This window comes from Phyllobates terribilis, unplaced genomic scaffold (assembly GCF_046119375.1).
Source record: "Phyllobates terribilis strain yellow unplaced genomic scaffold, ASM4611937v1 Scaffold_1__5_contigs__length_1240528914, whole genome shotgun sequence".
NCBI classification, from domain to species: Eukaryota; Metazoa; Chordata; class Amphibia; order Anura; family Dendrobatidae; genus Phyllobates; species Phyllobates terribilis.
Window position 1 is genome coordinate 1,034,258,257 of NW_027362761.1, and position 22,471 is coordinate 1,034,280,727.

The 22,471-nt window shown below is 40.6% G+C and overlaps 1 protein-coding gene across 2 annotated transcripts in view; it reads left to right on the plus strand.

Annotated features, from left to right (window-relative positions):
- Positions 1-1,418: 1,418 nt before the first annotated feature.
- PDGFC (platelet derived growth factor C) overlaps positions 1,419-22,471 on the plus strand; it is a 388,567-nt gene continuing 367,514 nt past the window's right edge. Inside the window, exon 1 of one of the 2 annotated variants that reach the window (XM_073644913.1) lies at positions 1,419-2,590. In XM_073644913.1, the coding sequence (XP_073501014.1) occupies positions 2,467-2,590 (124 nt within the window). In that variant the 5' untranslated portion in view covers positions 1,419-2,466. Of the gene's footprint in view, positions 2,591-2,801; positions 2,990-22,471 lie in introns of those variants that run through there. The other variant, XM_073644921.1, reaches the window with a different exon arrangement.

A 22,471-nucleotide genomic window follows, 5' to 3' on the forward strand; every position in this document is an offset into this window, starting at 1 on the left:
TTCTCTGTAAACAGGAAATTGATATGATCTTACAAGCAATAGTCTAGAAGCAATAGTCTAGATAACTCACCTTGCATTTGTTTGCAAAATGTAAATAATATGGACATCTCGGTAGCTCAGTGGTTAGTACTGTTGCAAGGAGTTTAGCTGACGTCATGTCATACAGTAACTCATACTGGATATCTTATTTTGACTATAAATAGACATCTGTCTTAAAAATGACTTGCTTGCTATTCCCAACTTGAAATATTGGCTAACTTGTATCTATACACACACAAGTAAGGGGATGTAACAATGAAAGTATTCCACGTAGAAAAGTCTTAAATCATATATTAGCTCAGTGGATAGCTCTGTTGCTTTGCAGTTCTGGAGTCCTGGGCTCAAATCCCACCAAGGACAACATCTACAAAGAGTTTGGATGTTCTCCTTGTTTTTATGTGGGTTTTCTCTGGGTTCTCTGTTCTTCTCCCACACATCAAAGCTATACAGTATACTGATAGTGAACTTAAATTGTGAGCCCCACTAGGGACAGTGATGACAATGTTTTTAAAACCCTCAGGAATATGATGGCGCTATAAAAGGCTATGTTCAGTTATGCCATTGAGGCTTACGTCCGAACCACTGAAAAACGGGATTTCGGCGTATTCGTTGATGGGGTCATTGACTAACATGAGTCAGATGGACTCACATCATTTTCAGTCGTATACGCCTATTAGTAGACTACACCTTGCTGCCCACCTCTGATATGCATATATGGTCAAGAATGATGTTCATCAGAGCTCAGGATGACTCCGTCTGCATCATTATCATCACTGGCCTCATCATCCTATATGCCCGAATCCCATTTTTGCCAGGGTTTTGACATAACCTCCAAGGAAGCCACTAAACATAAGGTTAAAACTTGACGTGAACCCTGCCTAAGACAGTAAAATAATAAATGCTAATAATAATAGTTTAAAAAATGTCCTAAAAGTGAATGCATTGCAATTCATAGCTAAAAATAGTACAACAGAGTGTTTGATCACTTTTAATTCCTCTTAGTGTCTTTTTATTTAATTGATTTCTTGTATTTAAAAAATTAATGAAAACATAAACTTTACAATATTTCTGTTTCTGGATGTGCTTAAGTGTGTAATTACAGCTCAATCTCTTTTTATATGAAACAATATAACTTTTACTTTGAAAATCGCGTGAAGTGTCTATTATTTGTGTCTGGTGTTAAAATATAACTTAAAAATAAGTTTTTTCACTTTTCAAGTTTTTGTCCTAACCAAGACGGGATTCCCTCTCCCTCTTTTCTTTGCTGTAGCACCTGTTGAGTCGCCAGGTGGCAGTCTGCCTTCACTGGAACTTCAGGAAAGTGAGAGGGAAAGGAGAGGGGGGAAGGAAGAAGAAGAAGGAGAGGGAGTCAAGTACTTTCATCAGCTCTAAACTCTTTCCCATTTGTTGCAGCTAGGAGCAAACTTTAAACAGACACCCACACTAAGCTCTCAGACTCCCAGCTAAGGAATTGTTTCCTTTTCACTCCTGAGTTTTTCAGAGGCACAGGAATCCCACCAGCAAAGCAAGCAAACCCCTGAGTGACCTGCAGCCCTATTAAGCACTGGAGGATCACCCTGCTGACTGGAACCTGCTGCCAGGCGGAGAACTCACTGGCTCCATTACTTTCATGCTGTTGGGTCACTGCTCTGATCTGCAAAACAGTGTGAGGAAGTTTGGTGCCAAGCCAAAAAGTAAGGTAAATAATCAGCACAGCAGTGGAGCACAGACTTTGATACTGCCTAAAAAAGGAACTGCCGGTGAGAAAAAAAAGGGAGGTGTATAGAGGCACGTTCCTATCCCACAATGTCCTGAGGGGACACGTTTGCTGACTATCACATTGTTTTCCCACAGGGTGTCAAGCTACAGATTCCCATTTTTACAGCTCTGGATGACTGCTCTCACTTATAATGCTAATTTCTTCAGTAGTCACCCATTTTTGTTTGTTTATACAAGGTGAACTGCTCCTCGAGGAAGGATTCTTTTCTTTCTCGAAGCCTCACGTAACTTTTTGTACATTAGTTTCGATGTGAGGTCGTTTGGCGTTTTTGTTTTTTTCCATATATTTATTTTTTAGAATTTTTTTAGATTTTTTTTTTTTTTATTTCATTTTTTCTTTTGTGGACATCATTTCTTGAAGGATTTAAAACTACAGCACATCTTCAGGGATTTGATCATTTATTTTTTTTTATATTACTTCTGATAGTTTACCAAACTGGAGACAGAAAAGAATAACGGAATCAGAAAAGAGTTAGCTCTGCATGGGATTATGAAGGATCTAGCCAGTGATCATCTGCCACCAATGTTACCCAAACAGGCTCAGTGCTCTCTGGAGAAGGGTGCAGTTATCATGCTCTGCTGAGACTGACTTTGAACTTGCAACATCTCAATTGCCATTAGTGTCTGTGCTCACCCCTATTCATCCAAATGATCCTCTTATTGTTACTTCTCCGAGTCCTCACATGTACCCTGGACTCTCAGCTACATGGAGTACAAGCTGAATCCAATCTCAGCAGCAAATTTCATTTTGAAAGTGCTAAGGAGCAGAATGGTAAGACAAACTTTTGCTTTTTGTACACTGTGATAACTTACAGCCTTGAAAGGTCATTTGCCTCTCCTGGAGGCCCATTAACTTTGGATAATTGATGTGGTATAGTCATACCAGGACAAGGCTAGGCTTTAAAAGGTACCACAAAAAAAGGAACTTAAAACCTGGCACCAGGGTTAAGGAGACAGGAAAATAAACCTGAGTCCTTTTTTCCATATCTATTTATGTTTGTGCCTGTAGACCTAGATCCGTTGTGGTTTTACACTGGTGAATGACTTCTATTCCTTTCTGTCCTGGAAACAAGCTAATCCCGCATAGGAAATGAGAATTACTTTCAGCTTTCAAGTGTACCTGAAATGTTTAGAAAACCCTTAAATGAAAGATCCCAAGGGCTGGAGCTCGGTGAGTGTAAAGAAAGGATTCTTTCATGTAAAAGGGCAGCTTCAGGGTGTGTAATTTGCCTAGCCTCTGAACTCCATACAACTTGCATTATTCGGATTTTTAAAGTCTTGTGTTGTTGAATTATAGATTATAAAGTCGTTTTTTTTTTCTTGTAAGAATAAATGAGTTCCCGCACAGAATGGGAAGTATAAAAAAAAAAGTGAAGTTGCTTGATGACATCGAACATTAAAAAAGCATGTGTATAAATAGTCCTGGTCTATCTGTATGAGTTGCGGTGCCTGCGGTAATACTTTGGCACTAAAACACTGGCCATGTGAATTTCCTCACGTTTATGTCAGCTGAAAATTGTAAATCAAGCTGACTTTTACATTCATTTTTTATTTGCAGCTATGAATGGCCTTTTCTGTTACTTTGTTGTTTTCTTTTCCTTTCCTCTGGATGTGACTTTTTTTCCTCCTGTGGTACAGAACAAAATAGAGAATGGGTTAAAAGCTAGTAGAGATAAGGCGCAGGACACAACTCTTTATCACAGGCACTAGAGTTTTGTGAGAGAGCTGATATTGTTTTTGCATGCTGCTTGCTAATGTGTTGACATATGGCACCTGCAGACTGCCAGAGAGCCTGATCAAAGAGCAGCATAGAGATCAGCCTTTAATCAGACTCCACTGTGAAGGACCAAAGGAAACTGATCAAACGGCAGAGGATCCCTGCTATGTTGTGACGGGAACCCATCAAGATGACCTTTGTCTATCCCTTTTTGGTGTTGAAAAATAATGCACTTTCTTAAAGACGTCAAATCGAATGAAAATAACTCATGTGTTTTGTAAGGCAAGTATAGACAACTAGTAGTTTTCTACTTGTTTACTTGGACCTACAAGTTCTCTCACGCCTTACCAGTTAAAGGGCAGGGCAAATTATATTCTAAGATGGTGCATTTTGGTGCCAAAAATTCTTCTGGTGCAGAGTGTTTTTGTGCGCTTCATGTTTTTTTAAATGTCTAGACTGTAGACGACGTCTAGACTCAGGAGACGACAATGTTTAATATTCTATACTTAAAGTATTAAAGGGAAAAGTTACCAAATTCAAGAAAGAAACAATATTCTGTCCACTGAGTACTTGACTTTTTTATATTGTTCCTGATTCTCAGTTATGCTTTTTTATTTTTTACAAACAAATGTCATTAAAATAAGCGTCATTTATGAAGATGCTTTACAGTATTTTTGTTACGTTAGATCTTATCTCAGGAAATATTAGCTAATTCGATGCATTAATTGAAGGTATCTAAAAAGATTGAGCTCGTAAAGTCATTGTTTCAATCAACGGTATTCATAAAAATAGCACCTTGGAGATACGTTCAGAAAATGCAGGGGGCAGTAACAAGAAATCTTTTATTATCATGGAGGTTATTAAAGTGAAGTTTGACACCATGCCAACAAACTTCTTCATTGTCAGTGTGACTAAATGTAATCTAATTGCCAACAAGAATCTAGTGGTCAGTGCTTCAGATATTGGCAGATTAATTAGTTTATCTGTTTAACAGTACGCATAATAGGTCATATTTTTTATGATAATGCAGTCCAGAACTTGCATGTGACCTTAAAATAACTTCACCTTTGATCTCTATTGTTAAAGACATAGAATTGTCTTGTCTTCACCTATATCAGCACAGATGCAATATGCTGAACCCCTACACTGCATTGTAAAGTAGCACAATTACAACAGTCTCCACTCTCTACCAGTTTTTGGTGTGAGAAAATGTCAGATTTGCAATTGCCTCTTCAGAGAGGAAGAGGACTTGAACTCTAGTGCCACCAATTGAAAGTAGCAATCCCACAAGTCAATATCGACCCTTTAACAAGTTTTGCCATGTTCCCCAATGATAATCCGCATGTGCTGTGCACAAGCTGCAGAAATTTCCACTGCGGATTATCATTGCGGAAAAATACACAGCACTACCAATTATTTTGCGGAAGCGCGGCGTTTTCGCCGCCATTGACTTGCATTGGACCGCATGGAATCCGCATCACTGCATCTGTACATGCGGATTCCATGCGTTTCAATGTGCGGATGGTACCCGGGTGTGGAGAAGAGGAGACACTCCTCCAGACCCGGGTACCATAGTACCTGTAAAAAAAGGAATAAAATAAAAAATATAAATTATACCAACGTCCTTGTCTCGGCTTGCCGGCAGCTCGCGGTAGACTAAAGGACCTGCCATGACGTCATTTAGTCATGTGACGGGTCACGCGACCGCTGACTTCGGCAGGTCCTTTCAGTGTACCGCAAGCTGCCGGCAAGCCAGGACGCATCGGATAAAGACTCTGGGGGCCATCAGAAGGTAAGTATAATATTTATTTTTTATTTTTTAACATTCTTTCGGTCAGACTATATAAATCCATGCCGGTTGCATGGATTTATATAAGGTGTGACCAAGTTGTCAAGCACTTTCCAAGTGATGCTAAAATCGCTTGGAAAGCGCTTGACAACCCGCATGCGGAAATGTAAGTGAAGAACGCTTCACTTCCGCTTGTCCCTGGCAGGAAAAACGCATGTACAATCCGCATGTACAATCCGCATGCGTTTTTTTCTGCCAGGGAGATGCAGAAACGCTCAGGAAAAATCCTGAGCATTTCTGCATCGTGGGCACATAGCCTTAAGTAGAATCTGTTATTATAGACCAGTCATGATACTTTAAAATAATGACTTTAACCATGCAAACTTCTACTATATTATTCAGGCTGAAGTCTAATAGTTGTCTAAATGAGGCGGTTAATAAGGAGTAACAACCATTAAAATGAATTCTAGTTCAAGGTCTTCTAGATTTAAGATTTGAAATGCATCACATAAATGTTTAGTGATTCCACCCAGGAGTGATACTATAGGGGGTGTAAAGATTGAAGCTGCATCTATGACAATGGATTCTACTAGGTAGGACGGCACTAGTACTATATAGTAGTTGGATGGGGATGGTTGTGACAGATTTTTCATTTTGCACTTCACTAGCATGGAATATTCAAACGTTTCATTTTTGCAGCATTTTTTTCTGCACCAAAAACCATTGAGGTGGCAGGAAGATCACTGCGTACAGTACGTGTGTTTTTATGTTTGTTTTTATTTGTATTGTTCACCAATTCAATTTGATGGGTGAGAATTGCTGCAAAAACGCTGAAAGAATTAACATGTGTCTTGGCAAAAACGCAGCAGTGCTCACAACACACGCGGAAAAAAATGCTGCAAAAACGCCACTTTTGGACAAAACATAAAGAAATAAAAGTGCAAGGTTTCAGTGAAACATGGAGGTGGAGATTTTTTTAGCCTGTATTGTTAGTTTCTGTTAACTATTTCCTCTATTTGTTCCCTAGTGCATTGAGCAGTAATAGGTCTTTGCTTTGGTCATGACCTAATTCTACATCAGGTCTACAATCAGTCACACACAACAGTAAAGCGCTACCCAGGGAAATGCTGAGCATTATGTTTTCCTGTCCTCTTTTTTAAGTCGGAGTGATTGTCTGTATACAAGTTAAACAAAAAACATATGTCCGTCAATTTCAGTTAGTAAAAAGAGCCGTGGTAAATCTAGCCAGAAATAGAGGTTGTAGGTAAAAAAACTCACAAACTGCGATTAACTTACATTATTAGGAATATTCTTCCTGACACTGACATTTTGATACATTGATTTATCAGACTTTGTAGCTGAATTCATGACATATGTTGGCTGTTTGCTTCTTACAAGACCATATTTTTCAGGACGTTCAAAAGCATTTTACCTGCAAATTCAATGTGGGTGACTTTTCTGACAACGGTCTACCCGTATAAACCCATACTGCCTCTGATCCTCAGAGTATCTGCTGATATAGATCATGTTCTGTGAATACCATCCACCAGGACAAACCTCTGAGGCTTAAGGCCCCGTCACACTAAGCGAGATTGCTAGCGAGATCGCTGCTGAGTCACAAGTTTTGTGACACAACAGCGACCTCAGTAGCGATCTCGTTATGTTTGACACTTAGCAGCGACCAGGCCCCTGCTGTGAGATCGCTGGTCGTGTCAGAATGGTCAGGACATTTCTTTGATCGTTGAGGCCCCGCTGGGTAGCATGCATCGGTGTGTTTGACACCTTACCAACGACCTTGTTGACGACTCAGACACAGAAACACATAGGCGTGCATGGTTAAACAGATCGTTACGGGTCGCCGCATCGTTGCTGCGTCGTTGGGAAGATCTGACTGTTTGACATCTCGCCAGCGACCACATAGCGACGCAGCAATGATCCCTGACAGGTCGTATCGTTGTCGGGATCGCTGTAGCGTCGCTTAGTGTGACGGGGCCTTTAAAGGGACATGTAGTTGACACCACAGTTTACAGAAGATAAGGAGTCATTTAGAGATGAGGATAGATGTTCCCATTACATTACTGGTAAAACCAACTATGTATTTGTGCAAAATGAGTAGACTACACACATCAATATCTAAAGTACACAGATAAAACAGTGTACGACATAATACATAATCACGTACAGGAAAACTAAGTATTTTATCGAACTCTTACAAATCCCAAACACTGATAAGCCCATATACATTGCTATAGAGATTAAAGAAAAAAGTATAAAGATAGTTCAAATATGTGTAGACATAATATTCGCAGTTTAGCATATATGACTTCAGAGATTTAGTCTGATACCATAAAATATAAAGGACTTGGAAAAAGACACACATATACAGAATAAAGTTAATGTATTATAATTTGTTATGAGGGCTTATATTACGCCATCATATTCCACAGCACTTTACAGACATCATCATCACTGTCACCATTTATATTCACTATCAGTATGTCTTTTGAGTGTGGGAGGAAACCAGAGACACTAGAGGAAACCCATGCAAATACAGGGAGAAAATACAAACTCTTTGTAGACGTTGTCCTTTCTGGGATTTGAACCCAGGACCCCAGTGCTGCAAAGCCACAGTGCTAACCACTGAGCCAATATATGAATAAAGACTTTTCCACATGGAATACTTTCATTGGACACTCCCTTGCTTGTGTGTTTGGATACGAGTTAGCGAACATAGTTGGGAATTCCCATCAAGTTGGGAATAAGAAGCAAGTCATTTTTAAGACAATTGTCTATGAATAGTCAAAATAAGATATCCAGTATGAGCTACTGTATGACATGCTGTTACTTAAGATCTAACGTCACCTAAGGATTTTTGGACTGATGTGTAGATTGCAAAAAAAGTATCTTAATATTTTCTTACTATAATTTATGGTAGAGGACACATAGGTTTCTATGAGTAAATACAAGAGATAGGAGAATTCGCAGGACTCTGGTCCATGGGTTAGGTTAGTAATCTGTGACCACTGGATGGTAGACCTGTAATTATCCTCACCTCTTTGGTTTGATGACTCCACGCCAGTCCGGTTAATGGACCAGAGTCCTGCAACTTGATTCTCGCATTTCTCTAATGTGTCAGGCAGAATTTCTTATTTGTTGGATTCCATATGAATTGGAAAAATCATAGTGTTATGGTTTTGAAATTTGAGGTATAGAAAGGACCGGTATGGCCATGTAGATGTTTTTGAGTACCATGTGACAGACGCATGGCTCTTTATAGTCACTGTTAAGGGAACGGTTGCAAACAACTTTATTAAATAATGGAAAGCAACCGAACCCAGGGTCCGCGATGCAGTCTGGAGGACTGCGGTCGAACACCTTCCGGGTAAGAAGGTAAAGCAACCAACTGAAATAACAATCCCTTCTGTGTTACTGCATACCGGAACGGGAATAGGGATTTGCACTATCTCCGTTAACTGCACGAGAGATGTGCAATAAATAAAGTATCTGTAGCCCTGTTTACAGCACAGGGACTACACAGCAGGCGCTAGGATGCGTGTGTGATACACGCCGGCGTATACGTGCTCCCAGCCGGCGTGCTACCGGACTGAGGAGTATCTCTTCACGTAGCTTACAGGGGGTGCCGGGAATACGGCATCTGCAGACTGCTCGGGGTGTATGGCGACCCCTTTGTCGGAGCCAGACTGTCAGACCAAGCTACCTGCCTCCCTCCATCTAAGGCTGTCTATCCCCCGCTAAACCTGCCTGACAGAAGCTAAAGCACACGTGGAGCCCAAACGACCAAGCGTCCACACAACAACACCATCACAGCTCAATGATTAGAGCGCGCTGCTATGTTTGTGGGCGGTGCCAGGTCACCGGATCAGCTGGCTCCCAAACCACCAATCACGGTCCGCTATGTCACGGGCATGCTCAGTGCAGTGAATCATAGAATCATAGAATGGTAGAGTTGGAAGGGACCTCCTGGGTCATCTGGTCCAACCCCCTGCTCAAAGCAGGATTCACTAGATCATCTCAGACAGATGTCTGTCCAGCCTCTGTTTGAAGACGTCCATTGAAGGGGAACTAACCACCTCTCGTGGCAGCCTGTTCCACTCATTAATCACCCTAACTGTCAAAAAGTTTTTTCTAATATCTAATCTGTGTCTCCTCCCATTTAGTTTCATCCCATTGCTTCTAGTCTTTCCTTGTGCAAATGAGAATAAAGATGATCCTTCTACAATGTGACAGCCCTTGACATATTTGTAGACAGCTATTAAGTCTCCTCTCAGTCTTCTTTTTTGCAAGCTAAACATTCCCAAATCCTGCAACCGTTCCTCATAGGACATGGTTTGCAGACCAGTCACCATTCTGGTCGCTCTTCTCTGAACTTGCTCCAGTTTGTCTATGTCTTTTTTAAAATGTGGTGCCCAAAACTGTACACAGTATTCCAGATGAGGTCTGACCAAAGAGGAGTAAAGACCGATAATGACTTCACGTGATCTAGACTGTATGCTTCTGTTAATACATCCCAGAATTGTATTTGCCTTTTTTGCTGCTGCATCACACTGTTGACTCATGTTCAGTCTATGATCTATTAGTATACCTAAGTCTTTTTCACATGTACTGTTGCTTAGCTCTATTCCTCCCATTCTGTATATGCTTTTTTTTATTTTTATTGCCCAGATGTAGTACTTTGCATTTTTCCCTGTTAAAAACCATTCTGTTGGTTGCTGCCCACTGCTCCAGTTTATTTAGGTCTTTTTGAATCCTCTCTCTCTCTTCTCTAGTATTAGCTATCCCTCCTAGCTTTGTGTCATCAGCAAATTTAATCAGTTTACCCTCAATTCCTTCATCTAAATCATTGATAAAGATGTTGAACAATACAGGTCCCAGGACGGAGCCCTGTGGTACCCCACTTGAGACATTCATCCAGCTGGATGTGAAGCCATTTACAACCACCCTTTGAGTCCGATCACTAAGCCAGTTATGAATCCACCTAACAGTTGCCTTGTCCATTGCATACTTGGTCATTTTTTCAATAAGGATGGTGTGAGATACTTTGTCAAATGCTTTGCTGAAGTCAAGATATACTATATCTACAGCATTTCCCTGATCCACCCAGTCAGTGATTCTGTCATAGAAGGAAATTAAGTTAGTCTGACATGACTTGTTAGTTACAAACCCATGCTGACTCTGGTTAATCACTTCATTCTTATCCATGTACTTACATATATGTTGTTTAATAATTTGTTCAAAGATCTTTCCTGGTATAGAAGTCAGACTCACCGGCCTATAGTTCCCTGGGTCCACCTTCTTCCCCTTTTTGAAGATAGGAACAACATTTGCTCTTCTCCAGTCTTCTGGGACTTCTCCTGTTCTCCAAGAATTTTCAAAGATTATGGAGAGTGGTTCTAAAATTTCTTCTACGATCTCCTTCAGTACTCTGGGGTGTAATTCATCTGGACCTGGAGACTTGAACTCATTTATGTTAGCTAAATATTCCCTCACAATCTTTCTGTTTACAGATAACTTGGATTCCTCTATTCCTTTAAAAGGACAGTGAAGATCAGTTGATGTTACATTTTCATTCTGAGAGAAAACAGATGCAAAATAGGAATTAAAAAGTTCGGCCTTCTCAACATCCTCTCTTACCATTTCTCCATTTTCATCCTGTAAAAATCCTATAGCATCTTTGACTTTTCTTTTACTTTTGACATACCCCCAAAATCCTTTTTTATTGCTTTTGACATCTCTTGCAAGCCTTAATTCATTGTCGGCTTTAGCTAACCTGATACGTGCCCTGCAGGATCTGCAGACTGCATTATAATCTTCTTTAGATATGCCTCCCTCTTTCCATTTAATAAACATTTCTTTCTTTCTTTTTAGCATGTGTTTAAGTTCTGTGTTCATCCATCCTGGTTTCCTTAAATGCTTCCCATTCTTCCTACTTTTCGGGATTGTTAACGATTGTGCTTTGAGAATCTCATTTTTAAAAATTTCCCATCCTTCCTGGACATTTTTGTCCTTAAGGACATCCAGCCATTGGATCCCTCCTATTCTCTTTCTGAGTCTCTTAAAATCTGCCTTTCTAAAATCTAACCTTGAAGTTTGAGTCTTCACATGTCTTCCTCCTCTAGTTATCCAAAATTCTATAATAGCATGATCGCTGCCTCCTAGGGTCCCAGCCACCTTTACCTCCTCAACCATTTCCTCCCTGTTTATAAGGATTAGATCCAAAGTAGCAGATCCCCTTGTTTTCTCCCCTACCTTTTGGAAGATAAAGTTGTCAGCAAGAGAGGATAAGAATTTGCTTGACCTGTTAGTTTTACTTGAGAGAGATTCCCAACAAATGTCTGGATAGTTGAAATTTCCCATGACCACTACGTCATATTTTTTGGAGAACTTGGTCATTTGATACATAAAGAGTTCATCCATATCTTCAGCTTGCCCAGGTGGCCTGTAGTAAATGCCTACAATGGTGTCCTTTCCGTTGTTCTCTCCTTGTATTCTTACCCAAACAGTTTCCACAGAACTCCCAGTCTCTGAAGCTTCAATCTCTGTGCAGATATACGCTTTTCTAACATACAATGCAACACCTCCTCCTCGTTTATCAAGTCTGTTTCTTGCAAATAAGTTGTATCCTTTTAGCCTTTTATTCCAATCATGTGTATCGTCCCACCAAGTTTCAGTGATTCCAATGACATCATATTCCTTTTCCTGCATTAGTAGTTCCAATTCTCCTTGTTTGTTGCCCATGCTTTGTGCATTTGTATAAAAACATTTTAGTTTGTGATTGGTTTCTCTTCCTCCCATATTTTTATTATTTAAATTGTTTTGTCTTTGTTCTTCCTTTCCACTTCCAGTAGCAGAGATCTCAATAGTATTTGTCAGCTGTATGGCTGGACTTAGGCTGTAGCAGCCCTGTTTCCCTCCGGAACCTACACTTCATGTTGCTAGGAACAAAAACCTGAGAGACAACTTGTACATCTCATGCACCAGCTAGGCGTTGGAACTGATGATGATGCTGAACAGCATCAGCCTTGGCTGGATCAGAATGGGAGACCACAGAATCCACTGATGGTTCTGAGCCCATTTCAAATCCAGCAAACACCCAACACCTAACAGTCACAGTACAGTTATTACAGCTCTGTAACAAGCCACACACCTTTGGGGCTATCACAAGAAGTAATCAATGATGAATCACTGCAAGCAGAGATTTTGAAAACTGCAATAAATTTTATAGAATGGACAGAAATTATATTGGAAAATATACCCAAAAACCTCTTCTCGATGAAACTTGACTATCCATTTAAAGCCCTTTTTTACAGCTTTATTTAGCAAAAAAACAGGTCTCTCAACCAGCTTTATAGATGACTGTAGACATCCATTATTGCCAGCAGATCAATCTGTGAGAAAGCTCCTATATACTTGACAGCTCCATGTATCCTGATATTTATGCGCTTGTCTGCAAATTGTAAATAAAGATTTTTTTATTATTTAAAGGAAAAAAACAAGGACCATCATGATTACTTTTTTATGCAGTTTATGGCAATACCTTATTAAGTTGTTACATTCACGTTTAAATAGTCTTTACATGTTTTTTTCACCTTTATTCTATCTACATTCTGTCAGTATGCATGCACATGAATGAAGAGCAATTTAGTATAACTGCTGTTATACAAGGATAATATGTCCTCGGGCATTTTATAGCATCTCGTAAATACACCCTTCCTTATTCATTTCCACACCCATGATGGGATTCTCTTGACTTTACCTTTGAGTTGTTTATGATTCTTGCCTTTGCAGTATGTTTACTCTGGCTAGGCTTGTGTGTATCCATAGCGGTAGACCAAAGCAGTTACAGAACACCAACCATTAATGCAAGGCATCTACCCTCAATGTTTTTATTAGAAAATAATATGCACCACTGAGAATGAATTTATCTTAACACAGTATTTATTGCTTTGTAATAATGACAATTGAATTTATGCCATGCCACACTGATGCAGTAATTGATGCAAAAGGAGCCCCGACCAAGTATTGAGTGCATTTACTGAACATACATTTCAGTAGGCCAACATTTTGGATTTTAAAAACATTTTTCAAGCTGGAGTTATAAAGTATTCTAATTTACTGAGATAATGACTTTTGTGTTTTCATTAGCTGTAAGCCATAATCATCAACATTAACAGAAATAAACACTTGAAATAGATCACTCTGTTTGTAATGACTCGATATGATATACGAGTTTCACTTTTTGTATTGAAGAACTGAAATAAATTAACTTTTTGATGATATTCTAAGGTGAGATGCACCTGTATGTGCCCTTTGCAGTCCAATGTAGATTCCACCTGCTGTGGAGGTGGAAGTCTGCTCCCTTACTTCGTGCAGCTGCCCAGGCTTCACCAAAGGTATGTCCACCACTAGTACATTCACTTCTATAGACAAAGGTATTGTGGCACACCTTTAATCATTACATTTGGTCCCTTTTGTTCAAGTATAAATACTGCCCATGGCCCTGCAATTTGCCTTTTCAAACAATTGTGAAAAAAATGGATCATTCTAAAGTGCTCACCGAATTGGAGCGCTGTATTGCAATAGGATACCACCATGGCAACAAGTGAGTGAGTGTAATTTCTTCCCATGCAAAATAAAGATGAGAAGATCTCTTCGCCCATCACAGGCCCATGGTCCAGGTCAGTGCTATCTAGCCGTGGACAGGAACTATGCAGATTTCCTAACCCTTCAGAATCCCAGGCTTGGCTTATGATTTTCTGGACTGCTGTGTCGCCTCCTGTACACTGTGTGGATCTCAGATAATGTCACACCATGGCCACAAATCAGACATTACTTTGGGGCACCCATAAGCTCAGGAAATTTGCGCAGCTCATGTCAATGGCCAGAGAGCACTAGCCTGGACAATGGACCGGCATTGCGCGATGTGATCCTTTCAGTTCTACTCCTAAATATTCCATGATGAACTGTGAAACTGTTTAGGAACCACAGCATCTCGGAGTTGATGTGGCAGACCATATAAAGTTACAGAATGAAGTCACCAAGTGCTGAGGCGCGTAGTGTATAAAAGTCACCAATGCTCTGCCGACTCTATAACTGCAGTGCTGCAAACCTCCTCTGACATTAGCACAAAAACTGTGTGACAGAAGCTACACGGCATGGATTGTCATGACTGAGCAAGTGCATGCAAGCCTTACATCACTAAGCACAATGCCTAGCATAAGATGGAGTGGTGTAAAGCATGCCAACACTGTACTCTGGAGCAGTGGAAACATTCAGCCGAGTGATGAATCTCACTTCTCTATTTGACAATTTAATGGACGAATCTGTGTTTGGTGCTTGCCAGAAGAACATAACCTGCCTGACTGCTTTGTGCCAACTGTAAAGTTTGGTGGATGATGGATAATGTAATAGGGTTGTTTTTCAAGAGTTGACCTAAGTCCCTGAGCAACAATGAATGGAAATCCTAATTCTTCGGCATGGCAAGACATTTTTGGCAATCTCTTGCTTCAAATCTTGTAGGAACAGTTTGGGGTAGGGCCATTTCTGTTCCAGCAAGACTGTGCCCCAGCACACAAAGGAAGGTCCATAAAACCATGGTTCAATGAGTATGATGTTGAAGCACTGGACTGGCCCACACAGAGCACCGACCTTAACCCTAATGAATTCCTTTGTGATGAACTAGAATGCAGATTGTGAGCCAGGACCTCTCATCTAGCATCAGTTTCTGACTTCATAAATGTCTCCAAAATCTTGTACAATGCCTTCCCAAAAAAGTGGAAACTATTTTAGCTGCATAAGGTGAGGATTATGGGTTTTATGGGTCTATGGGATGTCATAGAAAGTGCTTTAGATGTAATGTGTAAGTGTACCAACACTTTAGTCCATATCATGTAAATAGCTATGCAAAAAGGGATGTCTCACTAAGACCAATTTCATGATTAAAGCTGGCTAGGCGATTAACTAACAGGTCTGTCTTCTGGGATAATGTAATTAATGTAAGCAATTTAAATGATTGGCCAACCATGTAAACAAGTAAGGGCGATCCTTCATTAAAGATTTCTAGGAACTATTAATAGAGTGGGTCCTTCTCTATGCGGTCCACAACCCTTTACACATTGCCTTGTTTTTTACATTTACATATGAAAGATAAAGCTTTTCAATACTTGTAGTTCAGCTTTTTTCACCTAGGAGCAATAGGTCTGAACAGCTATGACCTCTACAAAAGTCACTCCTTTAAGCCGCCACTTCAGAGACTAATGGGACTCTATTTTTCTTCGTCTTAAAATCAACAATACTGTTTTCAATTTAAAGCAGAAAAGGCACATAAAATGTTTCAGGCGTATGCTGTGCTTTAGGGTGAAAAGCATGTTATTAAAGAGAAATTCTTGCAGCAAAAGACATGGGAATGAACTTGGCCTGAAAACTGTTTATAGGAAAGAGTCACATTCAATTTATGTAAGACTTTGATAATTGATTGTGACTTCAATGCTAATAGATATTTACTCTTTCCTCGGGATCATTAATGAGTTAAGTATGATGGTACGAGACCTGAAATAAGATATACAAGACTGTTTAAAACAATGTCACAACCCACGATTAATCATGGACCTATTTATCTGAAGTTTCACAAATTATATTTGAAATGATTTTTCTAATGGCCATTTAGCCGAATGCAGCCAGATCTGTTTATGTGTGTATACTGCTTGCAGTGATGTTATTAGCTATAGTCTAGTTATCCACATCTACTTGGTTAGCGGAGTCTTGTGAGACATCCGTTGTACATTTCATCAGAAGTAATGCAACATGGCAGAATTGTAAACACCTGAAGAACGGCTCTGTCTTCACAAGTAACTGCATAAAATTACAGGCCTGAAGTTCTTAATCTAACACACCTCACGGCTCATATGCAGGTGTCTCACCACCTTGTAACTTCTGGGCCTCTTTAACTGATGCTTTCGGCACAATCACTTAAACTGTAGCTATTACTGGAAAAAGTTACAAAAGATAGACTTATTACAGAGTACTCTTTGTAGATAAGCTGCTGCTCTAATGATTGAAGTAAATTATAATGACAGTACTGATCCATTTTACGAAATCCCACCAGGACTGATATACAGTACAGACCAAAAGTTTGGACACACCTTCTCATTTAAAGATTTTTCTGTATTTTCATAACTATGAAAATTGTACATTCACACTGAAGGCATCAAAACTATGAATTAACACATGTGGAATTATATACTTAACAAAAAAGTGTGAAACAACTGAAAATATGTCTTATATTCTAGGTTCTTCAAAGTAGCCACCTTTTGCTTTGATGACTGCTTTGCACACTCTTGGCATTCTCTTGATGACCTTCAAGAGGTAGTCACTGGAAATGATCTTCCAACAATCTTGAAGAAGTTCCCAGAGATGCTTAGCACTTGTTGGCCCTTTTGCCTTCACTCTGCGGTCCAGCTCACCCCAAACCATATCGATTGGGTTCAGGTCTGGTGACTGTGGAGGCCAGGTCATCTGGCGTAGCACCCCATCACTCTCCTTCTTGGTCAAATAGCCCTCACACAGCCTGGAGGTGTGTTTGGGGTCATTGTCCTGTTGAAAAAGAAATGATGGTCCAACTAAACGCAAACCGGATGGAATGGCATGCCGCTGCAAGATGCTGTGGTAGCCATGCTGGTTCAGTATGCCTTCAATTTTGAATAAATCCCCAATAGTGTCACCAGCAAAGCACCCCCACACCATTACACCTCCTCCTCCATGCTTCACGGTGGGAACCAGGCATGTAGAGTCCATCCGTTCACCTTTTCTGCGTCGCACAAAGACACGGTGGTTGGAACCAAAGATCTCAAGTTTGTACTCATCAGACCAAAGCACAGATTTCCACTGGTCTAATGTCCATTCCTTGTGTTCTTTAGCCCAAACAAATCTCTTCTGCTTGTTGCCTGTCCTTAGCAGTGGTTTCCTAGCAGCTATTTTACCATGAAGGCCTGCTGCACAAAGTCTCCTCTTAACAGTTGTTGTAGAGATGTGTCTGCTGCTAGAACTCTGTGTGGCATTGACCTGGTCTCTAATATGAGCTGCTGTTAACCTGCAATTTCTGAGGCTGGTGACTCGGATAAACTTATCCTCAGAAGCAGAGGTGACTCTTGGTCCTCCTTTCCTGGGGCGGTCCTCATGTAAGCCAGTTTATTTGTAGCGCTTGATGGTTTTTGCAACTGCACTTGGGAACACTTTCAAAGTTTTCCCAATTTTTGGGACTGACTGACCTTCATTTCTTAAAGTAATGATGGCCACTCGTTTTTCTTTACTTAGCTGCTTTTTTCTTGCCATAATACAAATTCTATCAGTCTATTCAGTAGGACTATCAGCTGTGTATCCACCAGACTTCTGCACAACACAACTGATGGTCCCAACCCCATTTATAAGGCAAGAAATCCCACTTATTAAACCTGACAGGGCACACCTGTGAAGTGAAAACCATTTCCGGTGACTACCTCTTGAAGCTCATCAAGAGAATGCCAAGAGTGTGCAAAGCAGTCATCAAAGCAAAAGGTGGCTACTTTGAAGAACCTAGAATATAAGACATATTTTCAGTTGTTTCACACTTTTTTGTTAAGTATATAATTCCACATGTGTTAATTCATAGTTTTGATGCCTTCAGTGTGAATGTACAATTTTCATAGTCATGAAAATACAGAAAAATCTTTAAATGAGAAGGTGTGTCCAAATTTTGGTCTGTACTGTAGATTTACCATATTTTGCAGATGATAAGATGCACTCCATATTTTGGGGAGGAAAATAGGAAAACATTTATTTTAATAAAATGGTGGTACGTCTTATAGTCGTCTATTACGGTAGCTTATTGGGGGGCGGCTGTGGTGGAGCGCGGTCAAGGGAGACAGGGTCACTGCTGCAGGAAGCTAGCAGCGGCAGGAGTGGGGCGATGCTGCAGGCCCCAGGCTGGGAGGAGGGGGTGTTTGGCGGTGCGAGACTGTGGCATACTCTGGGCTTTCAGAAAATGACAGGAGTCCCCACGATTCTCATCCTTTATACTGTGATGGACTTCAGGAAAATGGCCGCCGGAGGTGGCGCATGTGCAGATTGAGATCACGGCTCCTGAACACCCCCTCCTCCCGGCCCAGGGCCCACAGCATCGCCCCACTCCTGCCGCTGCCAGCTTCCTGCAGCAGCGACCCTGCCTCATAGGACCCCGCTCTACCGCAGCTGCCCTTCCAGTAAGCTACATTCAGATTATAAGACTCAACCCCTTTTCCCTCCAAATTGGGGGGGGGGGGGGTACATCTTATAATCCAAAAAATACGGTACTTCTTTACTTTCATTTTAATGCTTTGATGGTTGACTAGAGAAGATTTTATGTGCTACTAAGTAGACATCTCATGACATTAGATTTTCTTTTCTTAAGGACCCTATACAAATTAGGTCAACTCACCCTGCCAATATTGACTGGTTAGACCGACAGTATAATGTGTATGGGGGCCCCCGAATGATGATGTCAGGGAAGATAAGGATCCAACATGTCCAATTTTGAATTGCTGATACTTATGTTCTCTAAGAGATAAGCTGCTCTAAAGCCCCCGTCACACTAAGCGAGATCGCTAGCGAGATCGCTGCTGAGTCACAAGTTTTGTGACGCAACAGCGACCTCAGCAGCGATCTCGCTACTTTTGACACTTAGCAGCGACCAGGCCCCTGCTGTGAGATCGCTGGTCGTGTCAGAATGGTCTGGACATTTCTTTGATCGTTGAAGCCCCGCTGGGTAGCATACATCGGTGTGTTTGACACCTTACCAACGACCTTGTTAACGACTCAGACACAGAAACACATAGGCGTGCATCGTTATACAGATCGTTACAGGTCGCCGCATCGTTGCTGCGTCGTTGGGAAGATCTGACTGTTTGACATCTCACCAGTGACCACATAGCGACGCAGCAACGATCCCTGACAGGTCGTATCGTTGTCGGGATCGCAGTAGCGTCGCTTAGTGTGACGGGGCCTTTAGAGAGGTCTGGCAGTGACTCTCTCTTAGGCCCTTTTCACATTCCGTTTTGTCACATGCTTTGAGGCCCTGTCAAGGTTACGTCCACACCCCCCTGCAAAATGGAATTCGGGCGTATGCGCCAACGGGGCCATAGACTATAATGGTGCCGACACAGTGAACATGTGCTCTGTCGTGCATCATTTTCAAGGGTATACGCCTACTGGAGGCGGACGCTCAGGCATAGCAGGCTGGCAGCACCATTAGTCTATGACCCTGTTGGCACATACTCCAGAATCCCGCTTTGTGGGGTAGGTGGGGGCTCGGACATAAACCCCAACGGTACCTATGAACGTGGGACAAAGAGCAGTGTGAAAGCACCCTTACAGAACACAGGAGCACTTGGCAGAACACGTCTCCCCATGTATTGAGGAGTCTAGTGAGATAGCTGCCGGCCAAACTATCCGACAAACCATTGTTCAGCTGACAGCTATCTAAAGTGTATGGGGTGCTTAACTTAGTTAGCAAAGCCAAAGGAATGTAAATCACTATTTAACCCTTCATTCTTAAAGCAGGGCAGGAGTTTAAAAAAAATTTCAAGCCTGATGTTTTCAAGTAGTAGTCCAAGCTAAATTTTACATGGTGAGCATGTTTGTGGCTATTAAAAAATTACAGCTGGGTCCAAACGTATTTGTGCAGTGACAGAGTTTTCATAATTAATAGACTCTTTACCCAGCACAATAAATTTGAAGACAAATCATCAAGATGTAATTGAAGTGTAGAGTTTCAGCTTTAATATCCAGTGATTAAAATATATCCTACATAGAAGATCTTAAAAAAATAAAACTCTTCTCAAATAGATTTCAGTTCCAGAAATTCACCCTTTTTCTACATCAGGCACACCTATGTCACCTGATCACTAGTCTTCTAAGTTGCTTCTAACCACTTTCATACACCAGTTCATTCACCAGCAGGCTTCTCCTTCTGCAGCCGAGCATGCACATTTCTGTAGTATTCAAATGGAGAGAAGAAATATCTTTCACATGAGCCCAGGGAGACAGCAGGTGTTATGGAATGACCTTACCATAGAAAGGGATGGTATCATGGTAGTAACCTACAGGCCATTGAATAAAATAGCACACTGACCGACTTTACCTGTTTTTAAAATTAGGAAACAATCCAAAAATTATCCCTTTTTAGTCATTTGTGATCAAGGAGACTATTTTTTGCAGAACACTGACTCAAACTGACAAATGTCAGCAGAAAGCCTTAAAACATTGGATAAATACTCCAGGCAGTAATGTTATGTTAAACTGCAGTACTGAAGATGGTTATAAAATCTGTGAATAATACAAAGATTCAATTGAAAGGAGGAAAAAGATTAGCGAGGTGCCAGCTCACTGTGATTGAGCAGTGATATTGTGTAGCTAGCAATTGTCCTGCTGCATTTGAATTTCAAGTATACATTTTTCTCTTCATTCTTACTGTACTAGAAAGCAGCAAACCAACACAATATGTTTTACTGAAAAGAAAAATCTAAAGCCAGTGTCAGGCAAATACAGTGTGCTTGGTTGCCTCAAGTGACTGTATTGAAGTTTTTCTAAGAAACTTCCCCCTAATCCAGACACTTAACTACGACTCATAAAATGTACGTGTTGTAAATAAAGTTTTTGTACCTTTGTTTTACTAGTTAAGTTTTACATCTGTATATGTGCCTCAATACAGTGCCCTGTTACAGGGGTTGGCATACTGTATGTGTTCTTACCTTACTTTTCTTAATACATCGTCTTTTAGAATTGAGTTTAATTTTGTTAAAAGAAAATTAAAAAAAAATAAAATGCAGACATTTTGCACACTTACTGATCCAAATAGACAATCATACCTATACTGCAGTCCGCTGTAACATATTGTCTTTTGTTTGTGTACTTACCTACGTACCATTTCTTGGCCTTTTTGGCATGGGTTGAACATTTGAGATGAAAAAAAATTGTAAAAACTTAATTATAGTGTTGTACAAAATTTATGGTAAATTAAAAAATTGCTGTAGACAGAGTTGTTTAACAGAAAGAAAAGAAAATACCATGGCTAAGAATGTGAAAGCCACTAGCATCAGCAATACTATCACCAGTCGTCCAGACAGTGATACTACCAAAACCATGTCATAATTGGTCTCCTTTGCCTCCACCAAGCGTGTTAGTTTGGAGGAAGTGGAGAGTGTTATGGAATATATGACACATTAAAGTCTCAGCAAGATGATGCTATCTCTGATAGTGACACCATCAGTTTGAGACAGGGTATGCCGTTCTGTGCAGAACACTATCAGAAATTGCTAAGAGGGATAATTTTTGGACCATTATTTAATTTAAAAAAATGAGAAGTCTGGCAGTGCGCTGTTTTAATAAATGGATTGCTGTTCACTATCAGGTTACCATCCTTTTCTATGATGAGCTAACTTTAACACTAATAATGTGATAAAGAGCTTGAAAAGGGTTGGATAAAGTCCTATGAAACTTCATTCATAGTTTTACACACATCTTTTCAAAGCAGTTGGAGGCTGTGCCATATTATGATTTATTCACTGCTAATCAAATCTAGCATTTTTTATCAAACATTCTTGGGATTATTGTATGTAAAATATTGGGATGGCGTGCTGCTTTCTAGTGCATTAAGAATGAAGAAAAACATGTGTAATTGTAATTCAAATGCAGTAGGACAAATGCCAGCTACACCATATCACTATCAATCACACTGAGATTGGCAATGCTGCTAGCATGTCTCCCCTATCAACTGAATCTCTGTCTTGTTTGAGACTACTACACTCATCTACTTCAGTTATGCAGTTGTACAATACATTACTGTCTGGGGTATTTGTCCAATGTTTATAGGGAACCTGTCACCAGCAAAAAACTATATTAAACTGCAGATATGGGCTTTATCTGCAGGTTAATAGCGTTATTAACCTGCCCAGTGCCTGCACGTAGCCGAACGATGCGGGGAAAAGATTAATTTTATTCTCCCCGGCAGTTTCGGTTTCAGTCAGGGGGTGACGCCGGTGCGGGTTCATTATTCTCTCTGAGTATAGAGAGCTGGCCCTAATGCAGACCCAGTGTCAGTCAGGGCCAGGGGCGCGGGT